We start from the raw sequence: 21,629 nt of genomic DNA, 5'->3' as shown, positions 1-21,629 counted from the left end.
GCTTAATTCCATTTGCTACCTTAATTCCCATATAACATATATTTACAAGTTCTGGGGATTAGGACATGAATATCTTGGTGGGGAGGGGTTGGGCATTATTCTGCTGATCACAACTACAAACTGTCCAAACTCACCCAAGATGAAATAGCCATCTGACCCCGCAGCTCCAGTTCCCTCTAGTCTTCCCCCAGAACTTCTATTGTAGTTTCTCAATGAATTTACCTACTCTAGTTAACTCATATAAGTAGAATCATACAATATTTGATCTTTTATGTCTGGCTTGTCTCACTTAGCATAATGTTTTCAAGGTTTATTCCTGTTGTAGTCATTGCTTTTTTTTTTTTCTTTTCTTTTGGAGACTGAGTCTCACTCTGTCACCCAGGCTGGAGTGCAGCAGCGCAACCTCAGCTCACTGAAACTTCTGCCTCTCTGGTTCAAAGGATTCTGCTGTCTCAGCCTCCCAAGTAGCTGGGATTACGGGCGCATGCCACCACGCCTGGCTAATTTTTGTGTTTTTAGTAGAAATGGGGTTTTGCCATGTTGGACAGGCTGGTCTCGAACTCCTCACCTCAGTTGATCCACCCACCTTGGCCTCCCAAAGTGCTGGAATTACAGGCGTGAGCCACCACACCGGCCCTCTTGCTTTTTAACGAAGATACAAGGGTGGGCGCCTGAGGTCAGGAGTTCAAAACTCACGCCTGTAATCCTAGCGCTTTGAGAAGCAGAGGCAGGTGGATCACCTGTTCAAAACCAGCCTGACCAACATGATGAAACCCTGTCTCTAGGGGAAAAAAAAAAAAAGGAAAAAACCCAAAGATACAAAAGCTAATACAAATTGAAAAAGGCCGTTATTTTCAACAAAGACATAAACAATTCAACCTTTACATGGAAAAATACAAATCTCGACCTGTACTTCATTTCATATAAAAATTAACTCAAAATGGATTATAGATCTAACTATAAAACCTGAAACTATAAAACTTTTAGAAGAAAACAGATCTTTGTGACCTGGGGTTTGGCAGTGAGTTCTTAAAACATGACAACAGAGGCACAATGCATAAAATAAAAATTCGATAAATTGGGCTTCATCAAAACTGAAAACCTTTCCTCTGTTAAAAAAAAAAAAATACTATTAGCATGAAAAGACAAACTCGACACTGGGAGAATATATTTGAAATCCAATATCAGAAAAAGAACTTAAATCCAGAATATGAAAGAAAACACAGTGGCAATTTAAAAACTCAATTTTAAAAGGGGAAAAAGAGTTAAGTAGGCTTAAATAGACATTTCACCAGAAAGGATACAAGGATGGCAAATATCCCCCTGAAAAGATGCAAATTGCCATGATATTATGTAGTAGAACAGCTAAAATTTAAAAATACATGGTGATGTTACTAAGTACTGGCAAGGATATGAACAGCTAGATCTCTTAGAAAGCAAAACGGTGTAGCCACTTTGGAAGACAGGCAGAATCTTAATCATATATTTACCATGTACCCAGTTGTGTCGTATCTAGATACTCATTCTAGAAAAATAAAAGCTCATGTTCACATGAAAATCTACAGACACGTGTTCTATAGTTTCGTTTATAGTTGTCAAAACCTGAAGACAATCTGAATGTCCTTCAGCAAGCAAACAGATGAACAAATTAGTTGTTATTCAGAGAAATAATAGCAATGAAAAGAAATGAAGTATTCATACACAAATGTGTAAGTGGTGGTCCCACAACCATCCATATGCCTGAAGATTTACTAGAAGGACTTATATCACTCATTGTATAGTTGTACTTCTCCCAAGATTTATTGCAGCAATATGGTAAGGATACATAGTTGGATCCTAAGGGAGAAAGACATACATGAGGTCTGGAGAAATCCAGTGTCTTGATAATTTTTTCTTTTTTATCAGGGGTGGAGTCAGAGTTTTGTTCTTAGCACCAAGGCTGGAGTGCAGTGGGGCAATCTTGGTTCACACTACAACATCTGCCTCCCGGGTTCAAGTGATTCTCCTGCCTCAGCTTCCCGAGTAGTTAGAATTACAGGCACGCACCACCACGTCTGGCTAATTTTTGTATTTTTAGTAGAAACGGGCTTTTACCATGTTGGCCAGCCTTGTCTCGAACTCCTGACCTCAGGTGATTCACCTGCCTCAGTCTTCCAAAGTGCTGCAATTACAGTTGTGAGCCACACTGTGCCCAGCCGGGAGATTTTTTTTCACTTTAAGTCCAGAGGTAGAAGGATCAATTACTTGAGCCCAGGAGTTCAAGACCAACCTGGACAACATAGCAAGACCTCTGTATCTACAAAAAATTTAAAGGTAGCCAGGCGTGATGGGACATGCCTGGGTCCCAGTTACTCAGGAGACTGAGACCAGAGGATCAATTGAGCTTAGGAAATTAAGGTTGCAATGAGCCAGAATGACGCCACTGCATTCCATCCTGAGTGACAGAGCAACACCCTGTCCAAAAAAAAAAAAAAAAAATTGCATTTATATACATTCAGGTAACTTAGAAATAACTTGCTGCTCCCTAGTCACTGCTTAATATAGCTTTACTACTTGTTACGTGATATTCTTACATTTTTTACACAGTTGCAGGCAGAATAGTTGGTGTGGCAGTCATGGCTGTGTAATAGTCTTTTCTTTAAACATTCATTTTGACTATAAGCGAAAATACCCATTATCTTTTACCCAATTCACTGTATCTAGTAGAGCAGCGATTCTTAAACTTGAGTGTGCATTACAGTCAGTAACCCAGAGGGCTTTTTAAAACTTGAATTGCTAGGCTCCACCCTTAAGAGTTTTGATTCTATCGTTTGGGGTTGGGCTGAATAATTTGCATTTCTAACAAGTATTCAAGTGGTGCTAATCATGCTGTTCCGGGAACCAACTTTGAGGACCAGTTTACTACTGGATTTAACGCCTGGGCATCAGAATCAGCTGAGGAGTTACCTATCCCTACTTCTTTTTCAGAACTGGCCTTTGTCCAGATAAATAACTGTATTTGGAAGTCCTGCTCAAACATGGTGTTAGGATTGTATGAGCATTTTCAACAGATTCAGCTCCATAACAAGTGTAGAATTTTTGCTTTGTACTCCAAATTTTCATAACACTGTGTGATGTATACAAACGGCGGCAGGATTGGCCCACTGTGTGGTTTGGTGGTTTTAGTTCACATAAATCTATATTCCATCAATAGCTCACTTTTTGGTCTTGGCCAATTCCCATAAGTGCCTTCTGTAGATGACCTATTAATTGTAAGGAGTAAATAAACTACACAGTAGATAAATGGACTATCACTTTGACTGGGTGATCAAAATTAACATTAACATCACCAATGAAGGGAAGATGAACATCATGTCTTTCCAGATAACTGGAAGGGCAAAATATCACTTAAACAGTAGTTTGACAACATCACTTAAACAGCAATTTGAAACCATCATTTAAACAGCAGTTTGGTTATACTTGATTGGAATCTAATCATAAGGGAACCAACAAATCCAAATTGAGAAGCATTCAATGTTTTAAAAAGGACCTTATTCTTCTTAAATAGCAATGTCGTAAAATATAAAGCTTGAGGAACTATTTTAGATTAAAGGAGAGTAAAGGGACCTGATAGCTAAATGCAAAAGTGATCCTAGGCCAGGTCTCGTACTGAAGGGAAAAAAGTGCTACAGAGGATAGTATTGGAATATGGATGGGAGGTTAGATAAAAAGTATTGGGTCGGCCGGGCGCGGTGGCTCACGCCTGTAATCCCAGCACTTTGGGAGGATCCCGAGGTCAAGAGATCGAGACCATCTGGTCAACATGGTGAAACCCCGTCTCTACTAAAAATACAAAAAATTAGCTGGGCATGGTGGCGCGTGCCTGTAATCCCAGCTGCTCAGGAGGCTGAGGCAGGAGAATTGCCTGAACCCAGGAGGCGGAGGTTGCGGTGAGCCGAGATCGCGCCATTGCACTCCAGCCTGGGCAGCAAGAGTGAAACTCCGTCTCAAAAAAAAAAAAAAAAAAAAAAAAAAAAAAAAAAAAAATACAAAAAATTAGCTGGGTATGGTGGTGTGTACCTGTAGTCCCAGCTACTCAGGAGGCTGAGGCAGGAGAATTGCCTGAACCCAGGAGGCGGAGGATGCGGTGAGCCAAGATCGTGCCATTGCACTCCAGCCTGGGTAGCAAGAGCAAAACTCCGTCTCAAAAAAAAAAAGTATCGGGTCAATTTTGAATTTCCTGAGGTTGATAACAGTTCTATGGTTATAAAAGATAGTTTCCTTAGGAGACACAGTGAAATATTTGGAGGCAAAAATACCTGATAGTGCAGCTTAATCTTTTTTTTGTTTTTCTGATTTTTTTGAGATGGAGTTTCGCTCTTGTTGCCCAGGCTGGAGTGCAATGGCGAGATCTTGGCTCGCCGCAGCCTCCACCTCCCAGGTTCAAAAAAGTTCTCCTGCCTCAGGCTCCCAAGTAGCTGGGATTACAGGCATGCACCATCACGCCTGGCTAATTTTATATTTTTAGTAGAGATGGGGTTTCTCCATGTTGGTCAGGCTGGTCTCAAACTCCCAACTTCAGGTGATCCCCCCACCTCAGCCTCCCAAAGTGCTGGGATTATGGGCGTGAGCCACCACACCCAGCCTGTGCAACTTAATTGAGTCAGAAAAATAATAAGAGATGGAGCAAATGATAAGCAAGTGAGGCAGGGATACAGGTGCTCTTTCAAACTTTTTTGAGTCTGGAATTATTCCCAAATGAAATTGTAAACAAACTTCAGCTCTTCATTTCAGGATAGTTGTAAAGATTAACAAACAACTACATAAAAATGTTTTAAAGGAACAAAGTGCTTTACCAGCAGTGGCTCATAGGCTGCTGAATCTAGGTGGCCTTGTATCTCATTCTGTAGGTGTCCCCAGCTTCACTGTGGGTGCCAGAGAGCTGGCAGGAAGTCAGCATCCTCCTGATTTATAGCTGTCCCTCTCCCGGCCCAGTACAGTTTGTTGAATGTGTCTTGTGTAGTACTTCAGATGTACTGAAGTAAAAAATTCATCCTTTTAGCTAAAGTTCATTCTATCATAGTAGCAAATTTTATTTTGGTTTTTGCTGGCTAAACTATTGTATGACTCACCTGATCATAGTCTCTGATTATATATTGCCTGTATATTAGCTTTGAAAAGTACATTTCTCTTTCAGCCCAAAATGGAGTTAATCCTGACTGGGAGAAGAAAGTAATTGAGTATTTTAAGGAAAAACTAAAGGAAAATAATGCTCCTAAGTGGGTAAGCTTATTGCTATTTTCGGGGGGAGAGGGTTGGGCAGACTGTACGGTTTCTCTTGGTAGAGTAGTAACACACATGTAATTTAAAAACACGTAGATTAATGTGTACTTCTGCTTCAGGTATGTTTGTATGAAAAGATTTTCATCTTTTCGTAATTGTTTAAGCAAATAAATACTAATACATTATACCTCTAGGTGGCAGTAACTGACTGTATTGCTTCCTAAGACAAATCTTTAGTTGCAAAAGAATCAATTACCTTTGTTTTATTACCTTCATTTTGAAAGAATTGGCATGTGCTGGTTTTAAGAGAAGAGCTCAGTGAGGTGAATGCCTTTTTGCTAATTGAAAAATGTTCTAAAGGAAAAACATTTTTTAGCATTCTTTTACATTATGGTCAAATGTTATCTAAAACTGGGAAGAACTGGAAGAGAACTTATCCCAAGAATTAAGTTGGCCAGTGAGATCATTCGGCTACCTGATGAGGTATGGGTGGGTGTATCTTTAACAGTTTGAGTCTGGATATAAAGTTGTATGTATGCTTAATGTTGTATAGATGGGATATTTAGTTGACTTACTTGATTATTTTCTTTTAAGGTACCATCACTGAATGAAGTTCCCCTTCATTATTTGAAACCTAATAGTTTTGTGAAATTTCGTTGCATGATTCAGGATATGTTTGACCCTGAGTTTTACATGGGAGTTTATGAAACGGTTAATCAGAACACAAAAGCACATGTAGGTATTGCTGTTTTCCTAAATTTGTGGTATTAATTTTGTTCTTGCGCTGTTTGTGGTAGTTTTGGTTCTGATACATTTATATAATTATATTTTCCTATGTTTTGGGTCATAGGTTCTTCATTTTGGAAAATACAGAGATGTAGCAGAGTGTGGGGTATGTATCTTTAATGTATGTAAAACATTTTTAGTAAGAATTTTTCCTAAACAGAGAATTTAATTTGGCTAATCTTAAATTTATTTATCTTGTATATAAGTCATAAGAAATCATGTGAAATGTTTTCTTTATTTGGCTTTATTTAAGAGTTTGATGTGACTTTTTTAGTCTTATCTTTTAGAAGGGAAAATACTGTTAATGCCAAAATTAATTTCTCTCTCCCATATCCGTATATAATATATGTAAAACAAACTACCCTAGGTTGCAAAATTAAATCCTTTTTTTATTCTTTCAAAAACAAAGCTAGTGGCAATCCTACTGTTTTTCATAGAAAACTGTCAGAATTAGCCTGTAATAAAGAAATTTAGTGAAATAATCCTTCCTAGGTAGCTCTGAGATGATACTCAAAAGCCAGATATTACTCACTAGGAAAGGCATGTTCTCTTTCAAATATACTTAGAAAACTCTAAGAGGTAGAAGAGACCCAAGAGACATCAAGTTTGAGCCTAATGCATACAAGCTAGGATTTTTTGTTTGCTTTTCTTTCTAGGCCCAAGGTACCTTTTTCCTATAATGAGTCTTTTATTTGTGATTTTTGAGCAACATGTGTACTGACTCTCTTAGCCTTTAATAGCGTCACACATGGGCAGCCTCATCTCTTTTATTGGCCCATTTCCAGATACTGAGATTACTGAGTTATATTAATATACAGCTTTTTCTAGTGTACAATAATGTAATATATTAGCCTAATGTGTTAGGGCTCCTTAAACAAGGGATACCATAATCATTAATACAGTTGATCCCTTAGACCTGGCACAGCATTTATTTTGTGGAAACACTCTAAAAGAAAAGAAAGAGCCCTGAAGTTCATCATGTGTTAAGATTGCACAGGTCTGTCTTTCAAATTGAGTTCATTATTCTAAATAATTGTCAGAAGTTACATTTTTGTTAAATGTAATCTTTGCAGTAACCTTCCAAATTAGGGCTATTTTTCTGTCCAGATCTGCCTACTGAACCAGAATATTTAATTAACAACAACTTCTACTGTGAATTAACAGACTGGTATTAAGGTTTGATAAATCACTCTCCTGAGGTTTGGGTAAGCCAAGAGTTAGACTCCAAGAATATAAAAACCCTAGATAATCTGTTAGAAGTAAGGTTCTAGATCCACAAAGCAGAGAACTAGACCCAGGCCATAAGTCACTCCATAATGGTCTCATTATTCTGGATTTGAGGGAGGAAGTGTTTGATGACTGTGTTTGAAATGATTTCAGGCTGGGCGTGGTGGCTCATGCCTGTAGTCCCAGCGCTTTGGGAGGCCGAGGCGGGTGGATTACCTGAGGTCGGGAGTTCGAGACCAACCTGACCAACACGGAGAAACCCCTTCTCTACTAAAAATACAAAATTAGCCGAGTGTGGTGGCACTTGCCTGTAATTACAGCTAACTTGGGAGGCTGAGGCAGGAGAATCGCTTGAACCAGGAGGTGGAGGTGCAGGGCCATTACATTCCAGCCTGGGCAACAAGAGCGAAACTGTATCAAAAAAAAGAAGAAATGATTTTATGTCAGTTTTCTTTTAAAAAGTGATAGTTTGGAATTAGTTACTTGTTAAATTTTTTTTTTTTTTTTTTTTTTTTTTTTTTTTTGAGACGGAGTTTCGCTCTTGTTACCCAGGCTGGAGTGCAATGGCGCGATCTCGGCTCACCGCAACCTCCGCCTCCTGGGCTCAGGCAATTCTCCTGCCTCAGCCTCCTGAGTAGCTGGGATTACAGGCACGTGCCACCATGCCCAGCTAATTTTTTGTATCTTTAGTAGAGACGGGGTTTCACCATGTTGACCAGGATGGTCTCGATCTCTCGACCTCGTGATCCACCGCGCCCGGCTGTTACTTGTTAATTAAATTAACTTGTAAAGTATTTGCTGTGGTGTTACATGAAAATGTGCTTGCTAATTTTAAAATAATTTTTTTTTAAAATAAATTTTTAAAAATACTTTTTATGTGTATCATAGCCTCAACAAGAACTTGATTTAAACTCTCCACGAAATACCACTTTGGAAAGACAGACTTTCTATTGTGTTCCGGTGCCTGGGGAATCTTCATGGGTAAAAGAAATATCCTTTATCTGAACTTTCTTATTGTGTTGATGGTTTCTAAAAACTTAGTCTTTAATTATTATTATTTGTTTTTTGCAAAGTTTGGCTTTATTTTAATAAAATGTTTTATTTGTTCTAATTGAGAAAACCCATAAAACAAGCTAAGTATTCATCACTGAGGAATGGTGAAATTACAGTACATTCCTATAATATTAGAAATACTGGGCCGGGCGCGGTGGCTCAAGCCTGTAATCCCAGCACTTTGGGAGGCCGAGGCGGGTGGATCACAAGGTCAAGAGATCGAGACCATCCTGGTCAACATGGTGAAACCCCGTCTCTACTAAAAATACAAAAAAAGTAGCTGGGCATGGTAGCATATGCCTGTAATCCAAGCTACTCAGGAGGCTGAGGCAGGAGAATTGCCTGAACCCAGGAGGCGGAGGTTGCAGTGAGCCGAGATCACACCATTGCACTCCAGCCTGGGTAACAAGAGCAAAACTCCGTCTCAGGAAGGAAAAAAAAAAAAAAAAAAAGAAATACTGTTAAAAAGATGGCAGTAAATTTTTTTTTCTTTTCTTTTTTTTGCGATAGGGGTGCACTGTCACCAGGCTGGAGTGCAGTGGCACAAACATAGCTCACTGCTGCTTCAACCTCCTGGGTTCAAGCAATCCTCCTGCCTCAGCCTCTGTATAGTTGGGACCACAAGCATGTGCCACCATCCCTGGCTAATTTTTTGGTTTCTCATAGAAACAGGGTTCACTTTGTAGCCCAAGCTGGTCTTGAACTCCTGGGCTCAAGTGATCCTCTCACCTCAGCCTCCCAAAGTGCAGGGATTATAGGTGTGAGCCACCGCAGTCCATCTAAGGCACATTTAAAGGTACTGAAAAAATATCATGATAATTAAAGTAAAAAAATAGTTTCAAATTAGAATTCATTCTAATCTTAAGGGAAAACATGTTGGTTGTTTTGAGAGGGGATTGTAGAAACATTTCCTTTTTGTTTACATTAATAGTTTTTTTAAGGCATGGTTCAACCTACACTGAAATGCACAGATTTTAAGGTAATGCACAGTGATTTGAATAAATGCATCTACCCATATAATTTATATGCCAAAGTAAAGAACTTATGCCTAAAAATTCCCTTCTGCCTTTTTCCAGTCACTACCTCCTCCCTTGCAAGCACAGTCCTCAATTATTTCACTATTGCTTGGTTTTGCCTATTCTTCAGTGGCATCTAAATGGAATCATATAATATGTAGTCTTTGGATCTGACATCTTATGTTTAACATAATGCATTTGAAAGTCATTTATGTGCATATCAGTAGTTCTTCATTTCTATTTTTTTTTCTTTTTTCTTTTTTCTTTTTTTTTTTTTTTGAGATGGAGTTTTCGCTCTTGTTACTCAGGCTGGAGTGCAATGGCACGATCTCGGCTCACCGCAACCTCCGCCTCCTGGGTTCAAGCAATTCTCCTGCCTCAGCCTCCTGAGTAGCTTGGATTACAGGCACGCACCACCATACCCAGCTAATCTTTTGTATTTTTTTAGTAGAGACGGGGTTTCACCATGTTGACCAGGATGGTCTCGATCTCTTGACCTCGTGATCCACCCGCCTCGGCCTCCCAAAGTGCTAGGATTACAGGCTTGAGCCACCGCGCCTGGCTCATTTCTATTTTTTTTTCTAAGTATGATTTGTTTATACAGTCTTCAGTTGATGAGCATTTAGGTTTGCAGTTGGGCATTTTCTTTGTGAGAATATTTTGAATTACTAATTCAGTTTAACAGATATTTTGAGTCAGTTGTGATAAATTGTATCTTTCAAGCACTGTTTTGAAGTCATTTAAACCGTTGTTGAATTTATTGACAAAGCCTGTCAGAGTATTTCCTTGTTTTCTTTTTAATGTCTGTGAGATACCTAGCATTCATCTCTTTCATTCCCAATAATGTTAGTTTATATTTCACTTCAATTTTCTCTGTTTTCTGTTTTATCCACTTCTGTTTTATTTCCTTCTTCTTGGTTTGATTTTAATTGGTCTTTTTCTAGCTTTTTAAGGTAGATGCTCAGGTCATTGATTTCAAATTTTTCTTGTTTTCCAATGTTAGCTACTAAAGCTATAAATTTCTCCCTAACCACTGCTTTAGTGGCATCCCACTTTTGATTTGTTGTGTTTTTACTATCATTCAATTCAAAATATTTCCTAATTTCCCCGTGATTTCTTCTTTGATTCTTGACCCTGGCAACAGCCTGCTTCTGTTATCCTCATTCTTTGTGCTATTTTTGTCATATATTTCACTCATACTTCGATTATAGAACTCACAATATATGATTACTATTTTTGCTTTAAACAGTCATTTGCTTTTTATGTAAATTAAGAAGCAAGAAGAATTCATCTTTTATATTTGGCATTATTTCCCTTAGCTATTTTTTTTTTTTTTTGCAATGGAGTCTCGCTCTGTCGCCAGGCTAGAGTGCAGTGGCGTGATCTTGGCTCACTGCAACCTCCACCTCCCGAGTTCAGGAGATTCTCCTGCCTCAGCCTCCCGAGTAGCTGGGACTACAGGCGCATGCCACTATGCCCAGCTAATTTTTGTATTTTTAGTAGAGACGGGGTTTCACCATGTTGGCCAGGATGGTCTCAATCTCCTGACCTGTGATCCACCTGCCTCAGCCTCCCAAAGTACTGGGATTACAGGTGTGAGCCACTGCACCTGGCCAGTGATGTTATTTTTTTAAAGTACAGATCTGTTGGTGACAAATTCTGTCAGTTTCTGTTCAATTGAAAATGTCTTTTATTTTGCCTTCGTTTTTGTTTATTTATTTATTTTTAGACAAGATCTCTCCCTTTGTTGCCTAGGCTGGTCTCAAACTCCTGAGCTCAAGTGATCCACCTGCCTTGGCCTCCCAAACCACTAGGATTCCAGATGTGAACCGCTGCACCTGGCCTCACCCTTTTTTTTTTTTGAAAAACATTTTCATTGGATATAGAATTTTTATTTTTTATTTTAATATTTTACTTATTAAAAAAAAAATAGGCCGGGCACAGTGGCTCATGCCTATAATCCCAGCACTTTGGGAGGCAGAGGCAGGAGGTTCACTTGAGGCTGGGAGATCAAGACCAGCCTGGCTAACATGGCAATTAGCCGGGCATGGTGGTAGATACCTTTGGTTCCAGCTACTCCAGTGGCTTGAGGTGGGAGGATCGTATGAACCCAGAAGACAGGTTGCAGTGAGCTGAGATCACACCACTGTACTCTAGCCTAGGGGACAGAGTGAGACTCTGTCTCCAAAAAAAAAAAAAAAAAGAAAAGATCTCACTATGTTGCTATGTTGCCTAGGCTACTCTCAACCTCCTGGGCTGAGCAATCCTCCCACCTCAGCCTCCCAAAGTGCTGGGTTCACAGAGTTAGCTACCACACCCACCTGGGATTTGTTAGGGGTGGTATAGCACAGCCCTTGCTGTGCAGTAGATTGTCCTTATTCATGAGGTGTGCTGTTTCTAGGTCTCACCTAAATGCCTGGGGTGACTAGCAGGGTCCATTCTAGTATTACACTACTTTCAGAGTCTCCATTTAAAATCTCTGCCAACTAGCAGCTGTTCTCTGCTAGGCCTCAGGGAATCTTGACTTGTATAGGCACAGCTTAGTGTCTTGTCAGAGTTCCAAATGAAACCTTTTGGGTCTTTTATCCATAACTACTTCCTTTCTAGTCCTTCTCTGCAAATTCCAGTTGCTTTCAGTAGCCCTGAACCATGTGCTCTGTCTTCTCCACCCAGTAAGAGCAGAGTCTCTACTGCTCTTTGTTACAGTTTGGAGAATGTCTCCAGGAGAGAGCTGGGAGAATTTGATGTTTACCTGCTGTGTTTCTCTTCATTCAAGGATCATAGCCTATGCTCCCTGTTATCCAGTGAGTGAAAAGAGTTGTTTCACGTATTTTGTCCAGTTACGTTGTTGTTCACAGCAAGGATAGGGGCATAAGGTTACTCTCATGACCAAAACTGGAAGTCTGGTCTCCTTTTAAAAATGCATTTCCGGCTGGGCGCGATGGCTCAAGCCTGTAATCCCAGCACTTTGGGAGGCCGAGGCGGGTGGATCACAAGGTCAAGAGATCAAGACCATCCTGGTCAATATGGTGAAACCCGGTCTCTACTAAAAATACAAAAAATTAGCTGGGCATGGTGGCACATGCCTGTAATCCCAGCTACTCAGGAGGCTGAGGCAGGAGAATTGCCTGAACCCAGGAGGCGGAGGTTGCGGTGAGCCGAGATCGTGCCATTGCACTCCAGCCTGGGTAACAAGAGCGAAACTTTGTCTCAAAAAAAAAAAAAAAAAAAAATGCATTTCCACTTTAACTGAATTGCCAAACTAGTAATTTTTTATAAGTCATATCATTAGCATAACATTTAGAATATTCTTCAGTTTATGGTGGTCTTTTCTTAACTTTTCGTTTAACGCCTGTGTTAATGCAAACCAAGCTCGAGTCAGTCCCTCAACATCCTACACTCCTAGTCGCCACAAGAGGAGTTATGAAGATGATGACGATATGGACCTACAGCCCAATAAACAGAAAGACCAACATGCAGGTGCCAGACAAGCAGGTAGTGTGTCAACAGGTTTCTCGTAGACTTTGCTCTCTTACAGTAGATTAATTTTCAGAGTTAATCATTATATAATACAGCTCTACATTTAGGAGTTGGCGATGATGTGGCAACCTTCAAGTCTGTCAAGAGTTACAGACGGTGTTGAGTTCTTACAGTACTCTTTGGTTAGACTGTGCTTCACAGCTGAGCAGTTAGGCATCACTTCGGGACAAGTGGCTGCTCTCATGTATGTTTTTGGAGTCTCAACTGACTAAATGGAAAGGTCTTTTCTACATGTTTCTTTTTTTTCCCAATTCTTAAATAATATGGAAGCCTGGTGCTTTACCCTAAAAATGACTTGTTTTTATCTGAAAACATGCTTTCTCATTTTATTTTTTATTTATTTATTTTTTGTTTCACTCCTGTCACCCATGCTGGAGTGCAGTGGCGCAGTCTTGGTTCACTGGAACCTTTACCTCCCAGGCTCAGGTGTACCATGCCTTGCTAATTTTTGTGGGGTTTTTTTGTAGAGACAGGGTTTTGCCATGTTGTCCAGGCTGGTCTCAAACTCCTGAGGTCAAGTAATCCACCCACCTCGGCCTCCCAAAGTATTTAAAAAACGTGCTCAAAATACATCTACTTCTGGTTGAAACAAAGAGACCAAAAGTTTGAACTTTCTACTTAATAAGAGCATGAGAGAAACTCAGAATTACTACATATCATTATTGATTTCAATAACAGTTTTTTGGTTTTCTTTTAGAGATAAGATCTTGCTTTATCACCCAGACTGGAGTATAGTGGCATGATCATGCTTCACTGTAGCCTTGACCTCCTGGGCTCAAGTGATCTCTCATTTGAATCTGCCTAGTAGCTAGGGCTATAGGCGCATGCTACCAAACTCAGCTAACTTTTTAAATTTTGTGTAGGATGAGATCTCACTGTGTTCCCCACGCTGGTCTCAAACTCCTGCGCTCAAGTGATCCTTTCATATCAGCCTCCCAAAGCACTGACATTACAGGTGTGAGCCACCATGCCTAACCAGTCATAGCTTTTATAAGCAGTGAATTTCTTTGTTATGGCAGGTATATAAGTTTGTCTTTATTTTTCCTTTTATGTGCTAGTCACCTTCCTTTAGCACCTTTAATCAAAAGGAAAATTAAAGGACAAGGAGGCAAAACAAATCAATCTGGGGTCATTTACTATTTGCAGGATTGGTTTGAGAAGGCAGATTAACATTGATTGGTAAACAGGGATTTACTAATGAATTATATTTACTCTGTGTAAGAAATAATACAGAGAGGATGGGCATGGTACCTCACACCCGTAATCCAGCCCTTTGGGAGGCCAAGGCAGGCAGATCATTTGAGGTCCGGAGTTCGAAACCAACCAGGCCAACATGGTGAAACCCTGTCTTTTATTAAAAACAAATATTAGCTGAGTGTGGTGGTGCACGCCTGTAGTCCCAACTATTTGAGAGGCTGAGGCAGGACAATTGCTTGAACCCAGGAGGCAAAAGTTGCATTGAGCCATGATCGCGCCACCACACTCCGGTCTGGGTGACAGAGCAAGACTCTGTCTCAAAAAAAGAAAGAAATAGGGCCAGGTGGGGTGGCTCACACCTGTCATCCCAGCACTTTGGGAGGCCAAGGCAGGCGGATCATGAGGTCAGGAGTTCAAGACCAGCCTGGCCAACATGGTGAAACACTGTCTCTACTAAAAATACAAAAAATTAGCCAGACACAGTTGAACACACTTGTAATTCCAGCTACTCGGGAGGGAGGCTGAGGCAGGAGAATCTCTTGAACCTGGGAGGCAGAAGTTGCAGTGAGCCAAGATTGCGCCACTGCACCGTAGTCTGGGTGACAGAGCAAGACTCAATATGGAAGGGAAAAAAAAAGGAACATAATACAGAAAGATCTTGTATACCTTTTGCCTCCTTCCCCCAGTGGTAACACCTTACATAATTGTAGTAGAATATCATAACCAGGAAATGGACATTGATACAATCACTTTTTTTGTTTGTTTGTTTTTGAGACGGAGTTTCACTCTTGTCACCCAGGCTGGAGTGCGGTGGTGTGATTTCAGCTCACTGCAACCTCTGCCTCCTGGGTTCAAGCAATTCTACCTCAGCTTCCAGAGCAGCTAGGACTACAGGTGTGTGCCACCATGTCTGGCTAATTTTTTATTTTTATTAGAGGTGGCGTTTAACCATGTTGGCCAAGATGTTCTTGTTCTCCTGAGCTTGTGATCTGCCCACCTTGACCTCCCAAAGTGCTGGGATTACAGGTGTGAACCACCTTGCCTGGCCAATATAATCTTATTTTTACATGTACTTATTTGTGAATATTTCATTCTTTGCAGTTTTTTCACATGTGTAGATTCATATGACCACCACAGTTAAGATCAGGAGTATTTTATTACCTAGATCTCTCATGTTGCCCTTCTATGCTCATAACTACCACTCTCCTGCCTCTTCCCTCCCCCCAAGTCTCTAGCCTCTGGCAACCGCTGGTCTTTTCTCTATCTCTTTAAATTTTGTCATTATAAGAATGTTACATGGCTGGGCACAGTGGCTCATGCCAGGACTTTGGGAGGCCTACGTGGGCAGATCACAAGGTCGGGAGTTTGAGACCAGCCTGACCAACATGGTGAAACCCATCTCTATTAAAAATACAAATGTTAGCTGGTGTGGTGGCAGGCACCTGTAATCCCTGCTACTCACGAGAGTCACTTGAGGCAGGAGAATCACTTGAACCTGGGAAGCAGAGGTTGCAGTGAACTGAGATCACGCCATTGCCCTCCAAAGTGGGTGACAGAGCAAGACTCCATCTTAAAAAAAAAAAAAAAAAAAAAAAAAGAATGTTATACAAATGAAATTGTATATTATGTAAATATTGGGGATTGGCTTTTCTTCAGCACAGTTCCTTTAAGATCTGTCCCGGTTATTGCATATTGCATGTGTCGGTAGTTGTCCTTTTTTTTTTTTTTTTTTTTTTGAGACGGAGTTTCGCTCTTGTTACCCAGGCTGGAGTGCAATGGCGCGATCTCGGCTCACCGCAACCTCCGCCTCCTGGGTTCAGGCAATTCTCCTGCCTCTGCCTCCTGAGTAGCTGGGATTATAGGCACGAGCCACCATGCCCAGCTAATTTTTCTTTTTTTTTGAGGTTGAGTTTCGCTCTTGTTACCCAGGCTGGAGTGCAATGGCGCGATCTCGGCTCACCGCAACCTCCGCCTCCTGGGTTCAGGCAATTCTCCTGCCTCAGCCTCCTGAGTAACTGGGATTACAGGCACGCGCCACAATGCCCAGCTAATTTTTTGTATTTTTTTAGTAGAGACGGGGTTTCACCATGTTGACCAGGATGGTCTCGATCTCTTGACCTCGTGATCCACCTGCCTCGGCCTCCCAAAGTGCTGGGATTACAGACTTGAGCCACCACACCTGGCCAATTTTTTGTTTTTTAGTAGAGACGGGGTTTCACCATGTTGACCAGGATGGTCTCAATCTCTTGACCTCGTGATCCACCCGCCTCGGCCTCCCAAAGTGCTGGGATTACAGGCTTGAGCCACCGCGCCCGGCCAGTTTGTCCCTTTTATTGCTGAGTAGTAGTTCATGATATGGCATAATATGATTACCTTGTTATCAGCCCTAACTACTTCAGGAGTTGGAGTTACTCTTTTATTTATTTATTTATTTATTTATTTAAAGATGGGGTTTCACCATGATGGCCAGGCAGGTCTTGAACTCCTGACCTCAGGTGATCCACCCACCTCAGCCTCCCAAAGTGCTAAGATTACAGGCATGAGCCATCGCACCCGGCTGGAGTTACTCTTTTAATGACCTGTATATCCCCAACAACTAGTTTGATTCCTAGTACATACTGGATATTAAGAAGCATTCAGTAAATTAATCGATTGCTGTATGGTTTTATTCTGCTTAATTAGTAGAAAAAGTACATTCTACCAAGGAGTTTTGCTGTGGGTAGACCATGTGTTTTTTTTTTTTTTGAGCTGGAGTTTCGCTCTTGTTGCCCAGGCTGGAGTGCAGTGGCGCATTCTCAGCTTACCGAAACCTCCACCTCCTCCTGGGTTCAAGCGATTCTCCTGCCTCAGCCTCCCAAGCAGCTGGGATTACAGGCATGTGCCACCATGCTCAGCTAATTTTTTGTATTTTTAGTAGAGACAGGGTTTCACCATGTTGGCCAGGATGGTCTTGATCTCTTGACCTCGTGATCCACCTACTTCGGCCTCCCAAAGTGCTGGGATTACAGGCGTGAGCCACCGCGCCCGGCCGACCATGTGTTTCTTAAATCAAAGATGTCAAAGTAACCAGATTGCAAATCAACTTTTGAAAGTGATTATACATGAGATTTGATGGGAGGAATTTGTTGACATCTTAGAATAAGGGAAAAAAGTAAAATTTTTAGATCTTCACATTAATCTTTGTTCTCTTATTGATCAAACAAAAGACTTTGTTAGTATGTGCTGTTTTCCTTAAAAACTGTAACAACTTGAACTTTGCAAGCTCAGAAGCATCATGTATGTCAAACTTGGAAGGCGCTTATGGAATGGTCCCTTTCTCCAGAAGGCCTTAGAAAAGACTAAGTGCAATACTATCCTTTAAATTTAGGGAGTGTTGGTGGTCTTCAGTGGTGTGGAGAGCCAAAACGTTTAGAAACCGAAGCTTCTGCTGGGCAACAGATGAACTCTCTGAACTTCTCTTCTCCTTTTGATTTGAATTTTCCATTGCCGGGAGAAAAGGGCCCTGCATGCCTTGTGAAGGTAATAAAACCTTTTATAGGTCTGACATTGACATGTTATATGTCTCAGAAACTGGCTTAGTATTTGAGCATTTTCATTAGCTTTCTTGTCCTGGGCTAGATAATCGCAAATCACTGCAAATTTAATAGCCTAAAGCAGCAAAAATTTATCATCTTACAGGCTGTAGGTCAGAAATCCAACATGGTCTCACTGGAGTAAACTTAAGGTGCCAACAGGGCTATATTCCTTTTTTTGGAGCTACTAAGGGAGAATTTCCTTGGCTAGTGGCTCCCTCTTCCATATTCATAGCCGGCAACATTGCATTTGTCTGACCATTTTTTTCTTGCTGACATCTTATCTGACCACAACCAGGAAACGTTTCCCAATTTTAAGAATCTGTGTGATTACATGGGACCCACCCAGTTAATTGAGGATAATCCCCCCATTTCAGAGTCCTTAATTTAATCACACCTGCACATTCCTTTTGCATGTAAGCTAACCTATTCACAAGTTAAAATAATCAAAATATTTCAAATGCAGAAGCAGAACAACGTTTACATTATGTCTGTTCCCTTCTTGTATCATTTCTAACATAGTATTGTCTTCATTTTTGTCGTCTTCCTTCTCTCCCCAAAACCTATTTCTCACTTGTATTTAAAATAAAACAGAAGGAAGAAAATTGCTAATAGTTTTTTCTTCCATCTTATTGTAGTGTTTTGATCCTGATAAATGAGCAAATATTAGAAGGTTCAAAAATTATTGTTAAGGATTTTCATCCTTTGTGCATTTTTTTGTTGTTGTTTTTTGTTTTTGTTTTGTTTTGGTTTGGTTTTTTTGAGACAGTCTTACTCTGTTGTCCAGGCTAGTGTGCAGTGGCATGATCTCGGCTGACTGCAACCTCCTCCTCCTGGGTTCAGGCAGTTCTCATGCTTCAGCCTCCTGAGTAGCTGGGGATACAGGCATGCACCACCGCACCCAGCTAGTTTTTTGTATTTTTCATAGAGATGGGGTTTCACTATGTTGGCCAGGGTGGTCTTGAACTCCTGACCTCAAATGATTTGCCTGACTCTGCCTCCCAAAGTGCTGGGGTTTCAGGCGTGAGCCACCACACCCAGATTCTCAGTGGTTTTAACTAAAATGGTACTTCAGTCATATGGCACAGGGGCCAGAATAACCATTCTTCCCCCTGCTATGCTTCTACCAGGTCTCATCAGTAAGTGGCCTTGACCACTGTTGAAATCCATCATGATAGTCAATTTGGAAGTTTTTTTTTTTTTAAATTGTGAGAAATCTTGTGGTCATTCCAAGTTTTGTGTTAATCCTTCTAATGTTGCATAGTTTATGAATAAACACAAAGTTAATTGTCTTGTTTTTGTTTTTTCCTTTTCTTGGTATGGTTAATAGGTTTTGAGATAGTGCACATATCTGGTTTTAACTGTTAGCCTTTGGAAAAACCTTTTTTTAAAAAAATTTTAGGAAAAGCCTTTTTGTTGGAAGTAGTGTGGTATATTGAAAACAGACATTAGTCTGGAAGTTAGGCATCCTATGTTTTAGTTTTTAACTTATTTGCTAACTAGCAGAATGACTCTTGGTCTCAATTTATAAAATAAAGGACTTACATTAAAGTCCATTTCCTGATCTAAAATTCTAAGATATTAGTACTTCAAGATTAATATCTTAGGCTTTATGCCTCTTCTAACAGTATGATTCCATGTGGTCTTTTGTTAGATTTATGAAGATTGGGAATGTTTCAAAGTAAATGACATTCTTGAGCTATATGGCATACTGTCTGTGGATCCTGTGCTGAGTATACTGAATAATGATGAAAGGTGAGTCTGTGTGCTCTTTTTTTGGTCTCCTTTATTTTGATAAAATTTTGAGCTTTCAGAAAATTTACAGGATGGTTATAAAGAACTCCCTTTTCCGTTTTTCCCAGATGTAAACGTTTATGCCCCATGTGCTTTGTCATTTATTTGTGCTCTCTATGCACACATTTTTCTGAAACACTTGAAAATGTGTTGCAGAAATCAAACCCTTTTACCTCTGACTACTTGTTAACGTTTCCTAAGAGCACTTTTCTCATATTTAATCAGAGTACAGATATCAAAACTAGGAAATTTACCACAAATACACAATATGCTAATCCACAATCTGTACTTAATTTCACTGATTGTCTTAAATCATGTTCTTTCTCACACTACTCCCTTCCACACCCGCTGTTCCAGGGTTCAGAAGATGGCTCATTCTCTATTTCTACTGAGTTTGTACTGTATTTCTGATTCCAGTTCAGCACCACAGGTGTTGTTCTACTTACTCTCCTTTCTATGTTAGTGTAACTCTCTTAAACTTGATTCCCAGTTTTCACAATTTATCATTTGCACATTTTTACAACATAAGGAAATTTCAGAATCGTTAACTTATACTACTATAAAACATAAACCTAAGTAACTGGAGTTCAATCTGAAACAGTCCTCAGCCTTTCTGCATTTTGTTTTTCTGTTTTTTGTTTTGTTTTGTTTTTCTGTTTTTTGTTTTTTTAAATGGCCTTGCTACCTTTTTTTTTTCTTAAACAACAGAAATGTATGTCTTGCAGTAGTTCTGGAGGTTGGGAAGTCCAGAATCAAGGTTACCAGCAGATGTGGTGTCTAGTGACGGCCCACTTCCTGGTTTGCAAATGGCTGTCTTCTCACATGGTAGAGAGCAGAGAGCCTTGATGCTTTTGAAGCGTGTAAGCCAGTTACCAGTTACTTGGGTTAGACTCAATGTTATGTGTTTTTAGCAGGTACTGCAGAAGTGATGTATCCTCAGTAGTTAGCAGGAGGCATTCGATGTCAGTTTGTCCCATTACTGGTGAGGTTAATTTTCATTAGTTGGTTAAGGTGGTGTCTTGAAGATGTCTCTCTTCTATAAAGTTCCATTTGTCTCTGTAATTGACAAATAACTTGGAGGAAGATACTTTGGGACATGAATAATCCAGTTTCTCATTAAACTTTCACCAATTTATTTTAGCATCCATTGATGGTTCTTGCTTGAATCAATTATTTGTTGGCAATTATCTAACTCAGTCATTCCTTCTACTTTTATTTATTAGCATTCTACTATAAAAGAGATGTCTCTTCCATTTTGTCATTCAAGTAATTTGTTTACTTATATTTAGTATGGACTAATTCTGATTTTATTCAATGTTAATAATGTCATTATTTTGAGACCCAACTTTTTCTAGATTTGGCTAGCGGTAGCCACTTTAAGCAGATGGTGGGTCCTTTTTGTGAGATGATCTTACCATTTTTGTTTGTTTATTTGTTTGTTTGTTTTTGAGATGGTGGAGTCTTGCTCTGTCACCCAGGCTGGAGTGCAGTGGCGCAATCTCGGTTCGCTGCAACCTCTGCCTCCCAGGTTCAAGAGGTTATCCTGCCTCAGCCTCCTTAGTAGCTGGGACTGTAGGCAAGCACTGGCCTATTAAGCTGTTGCAGCTTCTTCATATACTTTGAAGATCTGAGCTCTAGATGTGCTTGTTGGTACTGGGTTAGCTTTGCATCTAGGCCCTTACAGCATACATGCAACATATGTGTACATATATATGCATACACATTTAAATGCACACATATGTACTCACACATACATATGTTTTGTATGTTTCTAAAGTCTATGAAAAACAATATTTCTGATTCCAGTTCAGCACAACAGGTGTCATGTGTTCTAGTTGTTCTCCTCTCTATATTTATGGCTTCCTTTTCTAACAGATTTGATTCCCGTTATTCACAATCTGTCATTTGCCCATTTCTATCATATACAGAAGGGAATTTCAGAATTGGTAAGCCATACCACTACAAAACATAAACCTAGTAATTAGTGTTCAATACACGTTTCCAGTTCAGTTTTATTTTAGAATGCAGCTGTGTAGCCAGAGCTGTCTTCCAGTTACTCAAGTAACTTCTTCCCATTCAGTGTAATTTCATTATTTTACTTAGATTCATTTATGTCTGATTATGTTTCACTTCGGTTTTTTTCTCCACTCTTACTGGTTTTTTGTTTTTAATAAAGGAAACA

At 40.1% G+C, this 21,629-nt stretch overlaps 1 protein-coding gene across 1 annotated transcript in view; it reads left to right on the top strand.

Moving 5' to 3' along the window:
• The window catches only part of MCMBP (minichromosome maintenance complex binding protein), a 47,199-nt gene that overhangs the window by 9,123 nt on the left and 16,447 nt on the right, over positions 1 to 21,629 (top strand). The window contains exons 2-8 of the mRNA XM_039465051.2: positions 5,177 to 5,262; positions 5,857 to 5,997; positions 6,113 to 6,154; positions 8,164 to 8,265; positions 12,695 to 12,839; positions 17,449 to 17,600; positions 19,308 to 19,408. Of these exons, the coding sequence (XP_039320985.1) occupies positions 5,177 to 5,262; positions 5,857 to 5,997; positions 6,113 to 6,154; positions 8,164 to 8,265; positions 12,695 to 12,839; positions 17,449 to 17,600; positions 19,308 to 19,408 (769 nt within the window). The remainder of the gene's footprint in view (positions 1 to 5,176; positions 5,263 to 5,856; positions 5,998 to 6,112; positions 6,155 to 8,163; positions 8,266 to 12,694; positions 12,840 to 17,448; positions 17,601 to 19,307; positions 19,409 to 21,629) is intronic.

This window comes from Saimiri boliviensis, chromosome 12 (assembly GCF_048565385.1).
Source record: "Saimiri boliviensis isolate mSaiBol1 chromosome 12, mSaiBol1.pri, whole genome shotgun sequence".
NCBI classification, from domain to species: domain Eukaryota; kingdom Metazoa; phylum Chordata; class Mammalia; order Primates; family Cebidae; genus Saimiri; species Saimiri boliviensis.
Note: the sequence above shows the minus strand (reverse complement) of the source record. Positions and strands in the feature narration are given on the sequence as shown.